The 18910-nt window shown below is 41.1% G+C and overlaps 1 protein-coding gene across 1 annotated transcript in view; it reads left to right on the top strand.

Moving 5' to 3' along the window:
- Positions 1-15070: 15070 nt before the first annotated feature.
- Positions 15071-18910, top strand: part of DKK2 (dickkopf WNT signaling pathway inhibitor 2) — a 56817-nt gene continuing 52977 nt past the window's right edge. Inside the window, exon 1 of the mRNA XM_045019224.1 lies at positions 15071-15328. Coding sequence (XP_044875159.1) covers positions 15071-15328 — 258 coding nt within the window. The remainder of the gene's footprint in view (positions 15329-18910) is intronic.

Genomic DNA, 18910 nt, shown 5'->3' on the forward strand with positions numbered 1-18910 from the left:
CCAAACCTGTGGATGCTGCAGGTAAACAAACCGTCCCGGCCTGCCAGCGGATTTCCCTGATGGGCCACGTGCCAAAGGTTGCCGATCCTTGATCTAGTCCAAAACAGCTTACGTGTATTCTTGCTTTAAAAGTTTTGTGTTACTTGGATGTTTAATTTGTCTTGGGAAGTTCAAGGTCTGTCAAACTGACAGGAGTTATATTAAAGATCCTTTGGAGCTCTGACAATGAGGAATGTACTGTGTTTTCTCCCAGTTTACATTCTTCCCAGAGATCTGCTGTTGAGAGTGAAGTTTTGATAATCTCAAGAGCATCCTGAAAGGACAAGTTAATTTTTATGAACTCCATACAGTTGAACTCAACATTCCAAGCTATCATTCTTGCCTTCCAGAAACATTCGTCTTCTTCCTATATATTAAAAAGAACAGTAGTGCAATACATAAAATTGGGTGGGTGGGAGAGAGTGCTATCCAGAGGTAATTGTAATCTGGGTTGAGTAGTTATTCCTATATTCCAGTACAGAATACAGTAATATACTTCTGTTCTGCTCTGTCTAAATGGGCTGCCGCATTCTGCACCAGATGGAGCTTTTGGCTGGCTTTCAGGTATTGCTATACAATTCAAATGGAACAATACACATTTGTGATAATTAAGGATGATACATCTGTACAAGACTCTGACAGGCTGGACTGGGCCCTGAGAGAGCCCAGAAGGGGCTGAGACAGTTCAAATCAGGGTACCGTGCTAGGCCCCGCTGGACTGACTGAGGAACGAGCCCAAAGATAGGGCTATAGATCAAGAGACATTATTGCGATAGGCCCAGCTGTACTTGTACCCGGTAGGGGTTTGCTTTGTTTTTATTTCATATACAGACTGTGTGTGACTCAGCCACAGGGCTGAGCCAGCAAAGACCCTCCACAAACAGGTGGAGAGAGTGTGCAGGCACACGCACTCGGCCAGGGGGCACTCGCAAGATGTGAGTGCAATCCCATTACAAAGATTTGGTGTAATTTACACAGGATTGCAAAATTACCATCAAACATCATTTGTCTATAATAGAAAACACTCAATCTTTTCTTTTTTGCAATAGTTCAGTATCCTCAATCTGCAAGAAATTCTTTGAGTTAATGGCAGAAGAAGCATTAAAGACCATTCTAATGGTATATCACCAACAATTTATTTACATATAGTTAGGGGTGAAAGTAATATAAAATTCTTACCGGTATGGGGGCCCAGAACAGGCCCTTGGAAGGGGCGGGGCCTCGGGCGGAAGGGGTGGGACAGGGGGGGTCAGCCTACCCCAGCCAGCCTATTCACGCTGTCTGGTCCACGCTGCTCGGGGATCCAGCGGTGATTTAAAAGGGCTTGGGGCTCCTGCCACGGTAGCGGTGGCCTGGAGCCCCAGGCTCTTTTAAATCGCCAGCACCAAGGCAGCTGCCCCTTCCCTCTCCCTGACTGGGGCAGCGACGTTACCGGTACACTGTACTGGCCCACTTTCATCCCTTCATATATTGGCAGACCAGACTCAGTTTGAATAGTGAGCTGCATCCCTATCAACATTTTTAAAAAAACAACCAACCAACCCTGGGTAATATTTAGCATCTAAAAGGGATCAGATCTGGCTTGTGAAAATGTTCACGGTTTTGTCTGGGTTTTTTTAATTGTAAAGCCTAATAGATAATTAAATAATAGATTCAGAACGTCTATTATAAAAGAAACAACCCCCCCCATTCTTATTTTTCTCTTTTTTTCCTGTGCTGTTTTTATCTTGTACATCTTGATGCATATTCTTTCTTCAAAATCCTTAATTTCTTGCTCCCCAGATTTCCTCTCTCCATTCTTGGGGCTTTATAATTGTTTAGGTAGTAACAAAGCTCTAACTCCTTTCTGATACTTACCAGATACTTCTGTGCTGATTCAGAATCAACCAGGGTTGAAATGAATTGGGCAATCTGAGTGATTTGAGTGCCTACCCTGTTGGGATACAAGTTAAATTTTCTGGGCTTTGAACTAAAGTTCCAAAACTTCAGGGAAGCCAAAGAAGATCTAGCAGGAGCTGAAAGAATAAAAAACATGAACTGGAAATAGTCTTAAAAACCCAAGAATTTCAGTGTTTTCATTAATACATTATGTTTTGCTTTAAAAAAAATCAGAAAATCAAAGTCAAAGATCAAAGTCTCCATAGCCATCTAAACAAAAGTTAACATTTCTTCTAGATTAAACATGTAAATATAGTTGCAGTTTCTCCTAGGACTAAAAAGCAAGGGTCAAATGGTGGAAATAAAGGGAAAAACATGTAAATCTGTTTGTTCTGCATTTCTTGGCAGCTGTAATGTTTCAGTATTCTGGTACTTGTTATGCAGAAACATGGAGCTGCCCATGGTGGATATTAGTGAAAAAGGCAAAGGACCCAATGCACCCTGTTATAATTCCACTGATTTCAGTGGAATTCTCCAGGGATGAATTTGGAAGGGTTCTTCCATTGAGTGACCCTAGGAGAGAGGGAAACTGGGCAGGGGATGTGGGAGAGAGTGAAGGAGAGAAGGGACTGGATAAACAAATCAGATGAGATTATAGCAATTGCACCCTCCGCCAGCTCCTAGACTAGCCAGGCATTAGCTGACCCTGTTTGAAAGACAAGCTCTTCTCCTTACTGACCTCCCACCCACAATCACGGGGTGATACAGACAGAAGAAAGTAGCTGTGGAACGTGGGAATAGAGCAGCAATAGCTCATTGTGTTGGTATCCTGTATTTGCACCCTCTGCCTAGAAGATAAAAACAAAACCAAAAACAATCTAAGACCAAAGTCAGAATTTTGGACCCCTTGTACTTGCTTCATCTGGAGACTGCATATAAATCCCTTAAAAAATATATAGTTTGACACCATTGTCTGGTGCCCTCTTGTAACTGCCCATCTAGCTGACTTTCAAGCAAGGATGAAGGAAGTTTTTGTGTTGAATGAGAACCAGCTTGAACCTTCTCTACAATCTTGAACCAAACCCAAACTGAGCCATTGTTTGTACTTTCATTTTCTTGGTTTCATTATGTGCGATTATTATGTTTCCTTTCCCTCATTCACATCAAACAAGTTCCTCCACAGTGACCTGATCTACACCTAAAAGGGTCTCACAAGGCAGTCTAACAAGAAAATCTAAATAACGAGTAGTTTTAGCAAATATGGTATAGAGATTAAATATCTGCATGGGATGGATGGATTAAGCCTATTTTATCTATTTAACGTGCTCATGACTGTAGTATCTACTCACCAAGGAAGTTTGGCACTTTACTTTTGATTTCATGAAAATATAGCTAAGGTGACAATATGTTTAGCACCTTCTAGATGGTTAAGCTCACTACAATATCAATTTAGTCCTATCCTTAAAGAAAAATAGGAAACAGAATTAAGCATGATCATACAGAAAGACGAGAGAACTCTGTGGCAAAAAAGAGACACTGCTAGATCTCTGTACTGAGATGTTTCCAGATTAAACACTGTAGATATAATGTACTACATCCAGAAACCCCTGCAATATATTTCAAAGCCTTTTCAGAGTTTTGAATGCTGGGCTTTTAACCCAGTATTTTTCATTCATTTTATATTTCCTAGTTTCAGCTTGGAGAGGATGGGGAAGAGCCAAAAATCCTAAGGATGACATTATCTCTCTAACCCCTCCTCCCAAGAAGTCCCTCCTTAAGTCCTAAGAACTTAGGGTGACCAGACAGCAAGTGTGAAAAATAGGGACAGAGGGTGGAGTGTAATGGGAGCCTATATAAGAAAAAGCCCAAAATATCAGGACTGTCTCTATAAAATCGGGACCTCTGGTCACCCTATAAGAATTTAAAATAGGACTTAAATGGTGCATAGATAAGCCTTGTGTTGGCTTTCTGCACAGCAGCAAGTTTATCCCTGTGAGAATGGCTGTCCTACTTTCCTATTTGCTCTGAAATGTTAATCCTGCCTATACTCCCCTCCCTCCCCTCCTCCAAGTTCTGGCTCCTGGATTTGTTCTTGAAACTGACTTAACATCTTACTGCATTCAGTAATTCTGTGAAAAATATTGGGGGACGATTTATTTTCACTGTTAATTTTTTTCTATTTTCACATTTTGCATTTGACTCCCAAAATTGCCCCATCTAGTTTTAGGCAGAAAACATAATGACCATATGAATTTACTTCATGTAAAAATGTTCAGATGTGATTCCACATATATCAGAAAAAAGTGTGAAAATAAAAGTTTTCTTAGTATGTATTATAGCTAGTTTCCTTCTAACCCCTGTTTTCCACCCCTCATAACTTTCTGAAGCTTTCATCCTTGAGGTTTGAGTTTTATTTAAGGTTATTTTTCTTGGGGGAAGTTTGAGCGAAAATGATTTAGCTGCTTGAGTGTAAGGGAAGTTGGGGTATACAGACTTTCCCAACTATAAATAATTATTCAAACTTTTTTTTAGCAACTCTGCAGCTCTTGCAGCTGGGGATAGACAGTTAAATTTTGGTAAGGAAACAGCCTTTAGTAAGGCTTTGAGTGTTACAGCAAAATTAAGCTTTAGTTTGACTGTGTTATGATCTTTGAAAATTACAGGTGGCACATATACAGCATATTTTGCTGATAAAGTGCAGCTCAGGCATTCTCGGTGCTCAGAAGAGCATGTGTTCAGCCATAGCCCTGCAGGGGGTATCTGTAAGGACAGGGGAGGAGCAGAACATGCCACAGAACCACTGCTTCTTCCCTTCTGTTCCTGGTCCTAGTCTGTTGCCTCTTTCTTCTCTCTCCAATAGAGGCAGATGAAAGAATCCACTCTGTGGTGATTCCAAGAGACCAAGGATGAATTTCTGACCCCACTGAAGTCAATGGGAGTTTTGCCATTTGCTCTGTAGAGCCAGGATTTCATCCCAAGTATTTGGGCCGGATCCATCAACATCCTCCAGCTGCCACCAGGTCAGCAATGCCAAGCAGCTGTAAACACGGCTGACTGATCAATTAAGCCAGATTTATAGATACATAGATTTTGTTTTTTCCAGACCAGAAAGCACTACTGTGATTAGCTGACCTCCGTATGGCTACTTTCCATCACTGGGGCAGTGTAAAGCAAAAAAGCTAGTCCTTTAATAGTGAGAAATACACGTTATGCATCAAATTCATCCCTGATGTAGCTCCATGGACTTCAGTGCTGTTGTACTTATTCAACATGAAGCAATATTGTCTGGTCTTTAAATTTAATTACCATAGCATAGTTTTCTTTGCCACATAGTACAGTAACTTATAGGGAATAGAAACCTTTTTCTCTGTGACTGGTTATGTCACTAAATAAAAGTGACTAAATCTTCCTATACCCTTTTATCTGCTGCTTTCCTCTCTGGTACCTAATGATTACTGTTGGAGTAAGACAGACCATTTCAGTTTTTCATCCCCATCAATGGAAAGGAACTAGCTAGTTCTGTACCAAAAATTTTCCTTTTGGTTCCTCTTTCTCTCTGATAGGATCTGAGATAAACAGAGTAGTGGAAAGGTTAATCAATACAATTTGGATTCCACTTTTAATTCAATGAATGGGTGAAGGTATATTTAAGAATGTTTTGGGATAATTTTATTTAAATTAATTAGAAATTTTAGTTTCTGAAAGCGATATTTGTCAATACTAATCATTTATTTTGCGTGTGGGATGGGGTATAGTTAGAAACATTTCCTTGTGATTAGTCATAGATTCATGCTTAGTGACCAGGAATGATAATACTCCATGACTGGCTTAATTGTCCTGATCTTCCTTTCATGTAAATTGTAAACTTCTACTGACCAAGTTCATCTTTGGCTGATCAAAATGCCAAATCTTAAATAGTTTCCATGTATGAGTAATGCTTGTCCTGGAAAAGATCAATGATAGCCACAGGGTGGACATTAACACACCCTTTTTCTGGCATATTCCTGGCCAACAATTTTTGCCCCAGGGAAATTCTGATTCCCAACCCTGAAAGGTTAACAACTATTAACAAATGAGCTATGTAAATCCTGAATTGTAATTGGCCAAGCCAATCATGCTACCATGCAGTTAGTTAATACTACACTGTTCTGTACTGTTTTTAATCAAGGAGGTGAACTCATGTAATGAGCAACAAGAATAAAACTCAAGACACACCTGTTTGAATAAGTCAACATGCACTTTTAACCCATTTTATAAATTACTGCATCCTTTCCCTCCCTTCCTATATGGAATGAGGTGCTAGAAATTAGACAAAACTAACAGAACATAACATCTCCTGGTCCCTTTCTGGGAGAAATATTCTGTAGCTAGGGCACTCTTGTGGCAGAGCGGGGAATGGAACTAGGATCTCCCACAACCCATGTGTGTGCTCTGACTACAGAGCTAAAAGTTAAAAGACAGGAGCCATCACCTCCTCCTTCTGCTGCCTTTTGAATAGGCTGTGATCTAGTAGGCATGAGCTAAACACACCTATTCGATTGGGCCCCAGAGGCAAGATAGGTGTTACCCCCACCTCCCTTCACCTAGTTTGAGGATTCCTCTGACGTAGGGTTGGCAACCCTCCAGGGTTGGTCTGGAGACTCCAGGAATTAAAGATTCATCTTTAATTAAAGATTATGTCATGTGATTGACTCTCCAGGATTATGTCCAACCAAAATTGACAACCCTACTCTGAAGGGCAGTCCTGTAATAGGTCTCCAGACACCTATTATGTCCAGGCAGAAACGTAGGCGCTTAAGGGACATTTACAGCAACACTTTAGCTGCAGAGTAATGCTAGATGCCTATAGGATTAGGTAACAACCAAGCAGGGGTTTTGTGAATTGTAGTGGTGCCTAAATCTGGGATTTAGGTGCCTGTGTCCCTTCTGTGGATCTGAGCCCCAGTTCTGTAAGCACTGAGGGCCCAATTCAAAGCCTACTGAAGATGGTGGGAATCTTTCCATCGACTTCAGTGGACTTTGGATCAGACCCTTCATGCTAGTCTGTCATGAGAATTTCCATTGGCGTTAATATAGAAAGTGAAAGTGCACAGCTATGTTCAAGTGTGAAATGCTGCTAGGCAGCAAAGGTACTATGCAGCAGGGGCATTTGGACATCAGTTTATTTTCCTTCCTTTTAGGTATTGAAGTGTTACCTCTCCCTTAACGCTCTTCAGTGAGCCCAAACAAAACTGGGAACTACTTTATGACCATGATTGTGTTTTTCAGTAAGAAATTAAACTGCTGAGTTGGCCCTAGTGGGAGCGCTAAGGGAGGCACTGGCTATATCTGGGCTGTGAGAGCTGTTGCATGGAGTGGTGGAAATTCAATGCAGCTGGAAAACCTAAAAAAAAAAAAGCACAAACAATACACCTTTATTTTATATAATGTCTTTCATATAATCTGTATCCCACAATGCTTTACACAGAATTAAAAGCAGATTAGAACAGGTAATTTTGTTTGTTTAAGGGGAATAAAAACATAGTACCGGAAACTGAACTCAAGCTGGTATAAATCAGGAATAGCTTAACTGAAGACAATTGAGTTATGGTGTAACTAGTGTAAAATGTGTGAGATTAGAATCTGTCCTGTAATATTTTTCACATATAGGTTGTCACCTTAGCCAGTTAAAGGCTCTTTGAGATCCCTTCTCTCAAAGTTTGCAACTCCCTTGAAAAAGGGCTATTTCCCACTTCTGAACTTTATATATATATATAATCAGAAAAGACTACATCAGCTGTCAAAATATGGACCAAATTTTACTACCCGTAACTAAGCAAAAAGTGTGTTTAAAAATTTCTTTTCCTTTTTGTCATTGAGTAAAGATTTTTTTTAAATTTTGCTTCCTTCTTTCCAATTTTTCTTCTGCCAGTCTAACTTTTTCATAACATTCTCATCTCTTAAAAAGTTTCAGAGTAACAGAAGGAAAAATGAAGAGGAAAGACATGAAAAAGTGGACAAACAAACAAATTGGCCATAATGAATGCATTCTGTGGCACAAAGAGGGAGAAGGAGGGGGAAAGTCAAAATTATGAAAAACTACCATTTTAGAAAACATAATGCTGAAAATTAATTTATTTGAAGTTTTTTTGGGGGGGGGAAATGATAAAAAAAATCATAAAACTGGAATATTTTTCCAAAAGTTTCTAGTTTTTTTAAAAAGTCCATTTGATAGTTGGATGAAAAATACATGACCAGCTGTAATTAAAGTAAACACCCTGATATATTTCTAGAACAAGTCTAAAGTATTTTTTATGTGCAACAGTATGGTTAAAAGCATTCATACAACTAAAATTGTTTCCTAGTACCCAGAGAACAAGAGAGAGGCTCAGTTAAAGTTGCAAACGTTAAGGTCCAGAGACAAACTTGAGGGATAAATTCATCAAGGAGATATCTGCATACATTTTTAGAAATAAGAGAGCTTTAGTTAATCACATTTCAACTTCTGAAGCTGTCCTCTTCCTGAAGGGGAAAATGGAAGCTTACTTTTCCCTCCCTAATCGTGTGTTTGTGTGTTTGTGTGTTTGTTTGTTTGTTTTTAAGGTTCACTGGCTGAATCGAAAAGCAAAACATGTTTCTGTTTTGGATCAGCCCAAAGCAAAGTGTTTTTGCTTTCTCGGTGAAACAAGAACATTCACTGGGCGGGAGAGAAAGTGAGAATGATTCCATAGCCTGATTGTTAGGGAACTCCAAATTTTCTGTGGAAAATAGAAACTGAAAAAAATTATTTAATTGAAAAACCAAGTTACTGTCAAAAATAGCTTTGGAAAAATTTTGACCAGCCCTATTGTTAGCCCTCAGCCTAGCCTGCATCTTGCGGGGATTCACTACTGTATTTGAGTTTTCAGCTGTTTCTGTGTAGAGAGCAATATTCTTAGTATTATAGGCTGAGCTGGTAGTGCCACCTATACAGTACTTAATATTCTCCCAACACTTCCCATTATAAAACACTATTTCAATTGCTTATAACTTTGCCAGACTATTCCCATTTGGGCAGAAATTTTCCATGACAGGTGTTTGCTTCATGCTGATTTAGTTTTTTGTGGGGGAGGGGTAGGAGCGTAAGATAAATCAGTTCAACTGTTGTTTAAAAAATACATTGTTCCCCCCATGTTTTTAAAATATAAAGTACAACTGTTTCATTGAGAAGCTTTAGCAGGGATATGTGGGAAGGGGCATATCAGAAGTGTTCCTTTTGCTGTCCCTGTGAAAATTTCCTCAAATTTGGCCAAGGTATGAGCTTTTGAAAAATTGTTTTGCACATGCTCAGTAGAGACCATCTTAATCTGGCTTCTAAATTATCTGAAGATTCCATTCACATTGAGCGTGCACTATCCTCTCACAGTTCCTGGTGCTGACTAGACTGTGCATGTGCCATCCCCAAAGAGCACGTGAGCATGCTCTATCCTCTGCATGCGGGGGCTGAACAGAGCTTTCCTTGCAGTTACTCCTCCTGTCTGCTGTGGCAACAGACTCTGGAATTGAGCAGTGAGATTGCAGCCTCCCCACACCCCCCGCTGCAGTGCTGCAGCAACCGAATGCAGTGGGGGAAGGAACGAAGTGGGGAGAAGAGGGCACTGCAGAAGCCAGAGGATGAGGGAGGCAGCAGGTGAGGGGGCAGCAGTGGTAAGGGGTCGGGCAGGAGACTGTATGTGTGGTAGATAGAAGCAGAAGAGGCTGGAGATGCAGATGTCAAGTGAAGCAGGAGCTGGTGGGGTTGAATAGGAGCAGAGGGGAGGGAGAAAGGACCCAGGACAGAGAGGTGGATAGAAGCAGAGAGAGTGGGACAGGAGCTATGGGAAGGGATGGGGGTGTAATAGGAGCAGAAGCTGCACCCTGAGCAAGTGGAGTACCCCTTAGCCCTCCTGCACTTAGAGAGAAACTCAGAACTTGCATCTTCAGTCCTCATGGAGAAAATGAACTGTCAAGGAGAGACAGTGCAGACCTTTTCTCCAAATCCTGTGAGATGCTGCAAGGCAATCCTCACTCCAAAGACTCTCATGTAAGAAACATACCATAAAATAGGTCCTAGCCTTTTGGACTGCTGGATTCTCAGTTGGTTTCCCCCATCCTCTGAACAATGCTTATCCTAAGTCACATTTATTTCTGATTCATCCCTCCACTGAACTCAGTAGAATGGTAATAGGATGTATTTGGCTATCTATTATACCACCTTTGGAACCCCACATTTTTCTCTTTTCTTTGACTCTATACCCAGGGGCATAGAAGCTAATGAAAATCTTGTCATTTGGTTCATGTTCAGACTACATACATGATATATGCATTTTTTAATTTAAAGATAAATCGTCATATTTAGAGTGCAATCCAGTTAGGTGCTCAGTGCCTCCTCTGAGATGTTCAGCATCCTCAGTTGCCACTGATTTCAGTGAAAGCTGTGGTTACTTGGAACAGGTAATTAGATTGTAGGTTTTATTTTCATGGACTCTCTCTGTATTTCTCTTTCTCTCTCAGCCACTGTTTTATAATCCCATAAGAGGCAATATTCCAAAAAAACTTGTTCATCATTGATTTGTCTATTTCTGTTGATTTTAATTAAAATAAATAGAATATGTATTTTTTAAAACATAAATACTAGTGAGTGCTAATAAGGGGTTTGATCCTGCAACCCTTGCTCAGGCAAAATCCACAGTCCCAATAAATTAATTCCCTTATGGCCTTATTCTCTTACCTCTGAAGTTAATAGGCAAACTCACATGTACTTCAATGGGAGAAGGTTCAGACTCTTATTGAGTGCTTACAGTGTGTTCCTAGTTATACAAAGCATAGAGGAAGACACTGTCTGTCCCCCAAGGTGCTTATGAAATAATTAAACTGTCAATAAAGGATCACATTTTTCATCCCACATGACTGTCTAATATAATCATCCACAGCTTTTTGATCAATAAGCCAAAAATCTGGTAGAAGTTATGCCATCAATTTAAGTAAGGTGTCGGGGGGGAAGGTTTGCTTACTTAAGTAGAGTTCTAAACTGATCTTGTATACCGTGGGGGAGTGATAACTGAGATGGGAAGCAGATCCCGCAAAACCTCACCACTTTATCCTTCTGCTCCTTTGTCACAAGGCAGTGAACTCAGCAGACTGAGGGAAGGCTGCTTTGTGAAATCCACTGTGAAGACTGGAAAGGCGTGACTTCCATGGTAGTTGTTCTCTGTAGTATCTCAGCTCCTGGCACACCCGTTTGAGAACTCTTCTGACTGCAGGAAAGAAATGCAGGACATCTCTCACTGCAGTGATAAACCAGTGAGCTGTGTGTCTGTCCATCTCAGTGCGATTTATGTGTGAATGGAGGGCTAGTGTGCCTGTGTGTGCGCCTCCAGGGTATCAGAGCTGATCGGGTGTTTCTATCTGGCAGCGTTGTAGGGATCTTGCTGTGTGGAGTCTGTTCAGATCTCATTTCACTAGTTTTCTGTGAAATTCAAGTTTCTTTCAAATGCTTTAAAAATTTAATTACAGAGAAGGATCTTTTCAACACATTAAATTGCCACCCAGTTTCCAATCAGACTCGCGGTGTTATAAGTGAAAAAGAGGCTCATCCATATACAAACTGAATGAGTCCCCTGATAAGAAGTAGCCTTTTGCTTTTGCCCTGGTAGATGATTGCCCTTGCTTTCTCTCACAGGTTTCTGATGAACCAGATCACATTAGGGAAAGGTGTGTGAACAAAACTGGGGTGGGGGGAAAATTCTTTTCTCCTTCCTACAGAAATTTCAAAGCACTTCCCTCCTTCCCTGCTAGGAACTTTCCTATAGAAATGCCTTCCATGATTATACACAGATGCAAATGCAAAAATCACCCTTCATTTCCTAACCTTATCCATGGCTCCACAAAGGGGCAAAAGACAAATGCTGTTAGCAAGAAAAGCTCTGTCAGATTGTTAATGAAGTTTCAGTTCACCTTCATTCCCTCTCTGCTCAAAGGCTAGGATAGGGAAAACGTGAAACTTATAAACCTTTGCACTGACCATAATAAAGACCATTTAATCTTTAAAGTACAAAACAAGGACTTATCTGACCCTGGAATCAGACTCTAAACTACGCAACACAATTTATTTTAGGACCCTGTGGATTTAAGATCCAAGCTCTATAGTTGATCTGCTGCTTCTGAGAAATGAAACTAATTTTAAATCCATCCATACTAAAAATGAGTACTGAAGCTGATAACCTCTTTGGATAAGAAAAAAGATTTAAAAAAATTCCTCCATGTAAAATTGGGTTTAAAAAAATATCAAAGGCTTGAGTTGAAGTTTTTATAGGGTCACTTTGCCATTACCAGGAGCTCCTTCTAGACTACCACAAAGCCTAAAATTGGGACACGTTGGCAGAAACAGCCCTCTGTGTTCTTTTAAAAGCCTGCACAAGGCATTGTTTTACATGAGGTCATTGCTGGAGACACAGCTCCTTATCTCCTTCAAAAGAATCTAACCACAGCTTCACAGCCAGGCAAAAGAGTTCACAGAATCACAAGAATAAAGGATGTTGGTTCAGGGGGCTTTCCCCTCTCTGCCCTCCCTCCTCCTTGCATGCCTTAGTGATTTCCTCTCACACAACTGCTGATTTAACAGAGAGAAGGGAAATGAAATTTCATTTATTCCTCCCCCCTACCCATGTAAAGGGCTATAATAAGTGGAAATGATTGATTCTATTTCAGATTAATAGCCCTGTGGAAGGAAAAGAACCTGTGAAAACCCAGTTATTGAACTCCCCTCACCTCCCAAAATGTTACTGCTTACACTTAAGTGTGTAAATAAGCAACTTACAAGAAAAACTGTTCTCTCCCCTCCTGCCACTCACTATACATACACACACACGCGCACTAAGGAATCCAGGGTTTGTAACTACTCCACAGCAGTACAGAAGGTGAGCCTTTTGCAGTGAGTCCCTTTCAGTTAATGGGAAAAAGGTAAAAGCTGGATCTAGACAGATCCTGCCAGATCCTGCTGATTTTTGCACCCAAGTCCCCAGTTACATTGCCTGTCTCTGGTTGTTTGCAGTGCTGCGATGCAGAAATGTGCCATACTCCCAAATTTTTTAGCACACTAGTAGCAGTTGGATGGGATTTGGATAACTGGCATGCCCAAATTACCAGACTCCATGTCCCAGATCCAGAAGTTTGTGGTACTGCAGCATCGAGATGTGCTGTATTCAGGAATTTTTTGGTGCACTGATAGTAGTTGAATGTGTTCTTTATTTGGATAATGGAATTTAGAGGCTTGGGCACAAAAATTGGCAGGATACAGAAGGATTCATGTCTTGGATCCGTGTTTTTATGGAGCTAGTGCTGAAATGTCTCGTACTGTGGAATTTTTCTGCACACTGCTAATGATTGGACATTTTTTATTTAGACAGTGGAATTTTGTAGGCCTGGGTATAAACATTGGCAGGATCTAGCAGAATGCAGCATTTTCTGGCAGGATCCAACTTTTACTCGTATCCCAGATAATTAAGGCTACAATTTTGGCACAATTTTTTTTAGCAAATTTCACAGCAGAGATGTGGGGGGGGAGGAAGTCACAGAAAGGTCACCCAATGACCCTTCCAGAGCCCTTGAGGAAGCCTCTCCCCACAGCCTGACCCTGCTGGAGCCCTGTACCATCTTCCCTACAGCTCCTTACCGGCAAGAACAAGACCTCAAGTGACTGGTCCACCCTGTATCCCGACCTGGCCAGTCCTTGGTGCCAAGAGAAGCTATCGCTGCAGTTTCAGCAGCCGGCAGTTCTACTGCACAGTGCAGAGCAGGAGCTGGCCGACATGTTACACACAGCATGACTCAGAGCAGGACCTGGAGGCAGGCGGGCTAACTGGGCCGCGCTGCAGCACATTTTTTCCTGTCCAGGTTTTTAAAAGTCGGGGGCATGGCCATTTGCCCCCCTCACCTGTCTCCAGTGCCTATGGAGCTGGGCCCAAACCTGCAGGAGGGAGCCACCACTGCAGCACAAACTCATCAAGGGCTTTATTGAAATTCCTGATTTATTCTGAACACCATGCCGAAGTGCCAAAAATCTTAGCCTAACAGATAGTCCAGTGCAAAGGGATATGTGTCCTTGAGTATGCTGACCGCTGAAACACTATGTGTATGTACATGTGTTCAGGAGGTGTGCTTGTTGCTCAGGGGGACACAGACAGATACAGCCCCCTGTGTTCCTAAAGAAGAGGGGCTACTTCTCCTGTCTCCCAGCCAAAATGAGAAGAAAGCTCTGCTTTGGGAAGGTGGGTGCAGGGTGCAAGGGGTGGATGAGAAGAGAGTCAGTTTCACTCTTTGTCATTCTGAACTGGGGGCGGAGGAAAAAGAAATCCATTGTGGAAAGCTATAAAAAGTAAAGGGGGCAGTGGGAGACGAGAGCAAAGTGAGAGACTGTCAGAGAACAGTGTGTGTGTAGAGATCTGTGCTAAGGACTTTGTCAGTGAGTTTGTCTAGATGTCTGTCTGTTTCTGCCTGTGTGATCCCGACTCCAGGGCTTCAGTCCCCAGGACTCACCCTGTCTGCTTGTCTGCCGGATGCCTGGAGCCCCTCACCCCAGCACCAGCTAGTCTGTAGGAGGAGAACGTGTTCTTTTCACAAACACTGGCTACAGAGGCTGAGGCAAAAGAAAGAAAAAGAAGACGGGAGGGGAATAAAAAGGAGGGAGAGAGAGAGAAACAAAACTAATCCCAGCCCTTGACGGTGCTGCTTGGATTGGATCTGGTTTGAGTTTTCTCCCTGCTGACTTGTGTAGCAAGAGAGGAGGAGTGGGGGGAAATAAGTAACTGACTCTTCGTCTGAAGTTTGAGCAAACCTGCGGGGTGACTCCACTGGTGGGAAGCTTTCCTGGGTGCAATTGCCTCATAGTTTATTGCTTCCAGTCACTAAAAAATTTCCTGAACTTCTCAAGAATCTGGAGGAAAAAGCTGTCACTTCACTTGATCTGAGTGTTGCTCATTTCCTATAGACTGTACTTTTTTTTAGGGGATTCTTTTTCCTGTCTCTCCCAGGACAGCGGTTTCCTGAGCGTGTGGCATTGAAATCTATTGAGTTGTTTTGTTAACAAACTTTGGGAGATTTTTTTTTCTTTTATCCCTCTGCTGTTTTTAAAATTCTTTTTTGGTGGGAGGGGGAGATGATGCTGCTGATATGGAATAAGTGCTCCTGCTGTCTCTTCTTACTAGCCGTGATCCTGATGGTGGAGAGCTCCCAGCTAGACAGCTCCAGCTCCAAGGTGAACTCGATCAAGTCAACTCTGATGGGGGAGGCTCCAACGCAGGCAACCAACAAATCTGCAGGCATCCACCAGGGACTGGCACTTGGGAGCAGTAAGAAGGGCAAAATCCTAGGGCAGATGGGAAAACCTCCAAAGCACCATCATCGGCAAGGAGAGGTAGGACACAATTCATATACACATCTCCCTCTTTCCGTCACTAACGTGTAAATGATTATTTTTATATGTGATCTCTCTCCCTCTCTCCCTCCCTACTTCACATAGGTCTAACATACAGCTTTATTATATTTTTTAAAAAGTCAGATTTGTAGTCCCTCTCTTCTTGACAGAGCTTTCCTTCCAAAATGAAATGAATTCACCTCTCCAAGACTGTCAAAGACAACATTGTTTTTAGAGGAGTAGATGTCAGAGGGAGATTTATAAGGCTTTAAACCTTTTATTTTTCTTAAGTATCAAAAATTGACTAAGGGAGTCAGTAATCTTAAATGATTGTCTTGAGCATTTCTCTGCTGGAATTGCTCATGAAGACAGCTGGAAATAAAACCGTTAATAATAATAATAATTAATTAATTAAGGATGTCGTTGCTTGCTATTTATTTTAGTAAGTCAAGTTTGAACAGATGATGTCAAATTAGAGCTCAAAGTGAAAATGATGTTGCTAGTGATAAAATGAAACCCTTCATAAAAATCACAAGTAGGAGATAGAGCAGGAGAAATCATCTTGTGTACTAATGAGGGTCAGAAGGCTTCTAGTCTAATATTTTAGCAAAATTCTTGCGCATAGTTATGTGTTTAGGGTGAGGTAGGAAAAGATTTGCCTATTTCACTCTGGGACACCCCACAATGTTTGCAGATGTTTTCTTTGGTCATGGCCATGGTAGGCTGGGGACAGAATGACAGCCCTCAGGACGGGGAGGGCAAAGCTGAGCTGAAATAAAAAGGAGTTAGTTACAGAAGTAGGATGGGAACCCGATTTGTCTGTGAACAACAACTCCTTCCTCCCCCTGCTTTGGATACACTCAAATCTGACTGAAACATTTCTGCATTTGTGTTTCCTGGACGGCAAATGATAAAGTAGCATTTTAAGTCATCAGCCCTCTATTGTCTTTTAGGTCGCCACTTGAATGGCACATTATAGTGATTGTATAAATGGCATAGATAGAGCATGCATTATTTTGCGTTGGAAAATACGGGTTTTCATACAATCAGACACTAGTAGCACCTCCAGATACAGCTGCTTTTCATAAGCAACAGAGAGTGTTGCGGCAAGGGAGCTGCCAACATTCAGCACTGGAGAGGAAACATACTTGAGTGCCTGAAGGGTCCCTGTCCTGTTCACATCTTTCTTTAAAGCAAGGAAGAAGCTACAAATTCAAGTGATTCATTGAATTCACTGAATTATTTCACAGCAGCTTCCTAATAACTGGATGTAGCTATTTTGTTAGGAGTGCATGCAAAACTAGCAATATGTGATTAGGGTTTTATTTTAAGCTAATTACATGATTTCTGAAGCTTCCCTTCTCAGACCTCACAATGTTTTATAATTCACACAGAATTCCTTACCCCTGAGCAAAAGTTTAATAGCAGGTGCTGTAGCGAAGTCTCATATTACTAAGATTATTGCATTCTTTTACTACTTTTACATTTACTAGGAAACAATGGAGTATGACTTATTATAACTTGCCATTGACAAAATAAAGGAGCACTGTACATTTTTATTATTCATTCTTCTTGCTTTCTTCACTGTGTTTAATCACCAAGAGGCAGGTTTTGCCACCCATTCTCGCACCCCTTAATATCTTGCTCTCTGAGCAGTCCCTTAGTTTCTGTGCTGCTGCTTCCACAGTAACATACAAGAGTATGGAAGACAGGATCTGGCTATTTGGTATTAACATGGCCACCCTTACTCAGGATAAGATGTCTTTAGCGCTAAAGACATGTTGATACTATTCACCTATTCCCAGTGAAGTCATTGGAACTGCTCAGGAGTAAGATTTGCTAATTTGAAGTATTTGTTCATGTATATTGGCTCTCAATCACTAGCACGAGTTAGTGATGTTCTACTGCAAAGCACACTGAGACACCTATATAGAAATATAAATGTCCTTAGTGGTAAAGAAGATGCCACTTAGTTTACAGATCCTGTTTTCATATAATTTGGACTACAAATATATCCCTTCAGCCAAAATCCTGCTCAATTTACTCATGTGAATAGTGTCAATATTTCAATGGATTACATGGCTGAGAAACGCAAACAAGATTTCGCTCAAGGAGCCCCATTCCTGCACTCTTTACTCAGGAAAAACTCCCATAAACGGCTGTTTATCCTGAACAAGGAATACAGGCTTGGCTCCTGTTGAGAGGGTAATGTATTCATCATATTTTCTCATTAATGAAGCTTCATCCCCATTTGTGGCTACATCGTTAGGTGTGGGGTTGGATAGCCATGAAAATTGCTGAGATTTACAACCAGTAATTCTTAGACATTATTTCTTTCTCTCGTTCTTGAAGATAATTAACACAACACTTCAGTAAAAAACAACAACAAATCTTGTGCTGATAGTTCATTTTTTGTTGTTGACATTTATGGTTTCAGAGTTGGTAAGCTGCTGAATTTCTAAACAGTGGTATCGTATATCACAAACCAATTAAGACATGACATTTTAATAATTTTCTTAAAATAGAGCTTTATTAAATTAGTACTCTTCTTGATTTGTTTAGACAATCGGACATTGTTGTGGGAACTTGATATGTTTGTTAAAAGAGCAGCGCTTCCTACATTTTTCTCGCTAATGTTTTTTTCCATAGCGGGATTGATAGTGTGATAAAAACAGCAGTACCTTTTATTTCCTTGGTATTAAAATGTTGAGACTTCGATTTTATGTAGAAATAGAAAATGGTTTTTCTAATAATTAGGGCATAAAGTGCAAAGAAAAACTAATAAAATTTAGTGTTTGGTATTACGATAGCTACGGAGTATGGGCTCAGTTATTTGCTCATGTAAACTGGCAGAGCTCAACTGAAGTCAACAGAACTCTTCCAGCAAAGAATTTGGTTCACGCTGAACAAGAGAACAATAGCTAACAATTAGTTGTTGGGGTGTATGTGTGTGTTTGTTTTTTTTGGTTAGACCACTATGCCTTTGGTGCATTTCGTACATTTATTTACATCCTATGATGAAATGCGACATCAAGATTAGGATTGACTCTAATTTAATCAATTAAAGAAATGAATGTGTTAATAGTCCATGATTTCTCTGGAATATTGATGTTTCCTCTAGCGATTGACACTTAATGCTTTCACTTAGAAAGGGATGATCTTGTACTTCTTTCTCAGGCAAAGCTCCTACTGAAGTCAATGGGAATATTCGTATGAGTAAGGCAAGCAGCATCTGGTCTCAGATTATGTCTACGCAGCAATTAAATACCTGTGGCTGCCTTGGGTCCGCTGACCCGGGCTCACAGGGTTTGGGCTGCGGGGCTGTAAAACTGTGGTGTAGATGTTCAGGCTCAGCTTGGATCTCTAGCTCTGGACCCAATGAGTGAGGAGAATCCCAAAGCCCAGGCTGCGGCCTGAGACCCCACAACAATTTTTATCCTGCAAGGCGAAGCCCTGTGAGCCGAAGTCAGCTAACCCGGGCCAGCCATGGGCATGCCTCAGGTCTTTTATTCCAATGTAGACATACGCATATGGGGCAATCAGGAGGAATACGATTTTTGAATAATTCTTGAACACAATTAT

Source organism: Mauremys mutica, chromosome 5 (assembly GCF_020497125.1).
Source record: "Mauremys mutica isolate MM-2020 ecotype Southern chromosome 5, ASM2049712v1, whole genome shotgun sequence".
In the NCBI taxonomy this organism is placed as follows: Eukaryota; Metazoa; Chordata; order Testudines; family Geoemydidae; genus Mauremys; species Mauremys mutica.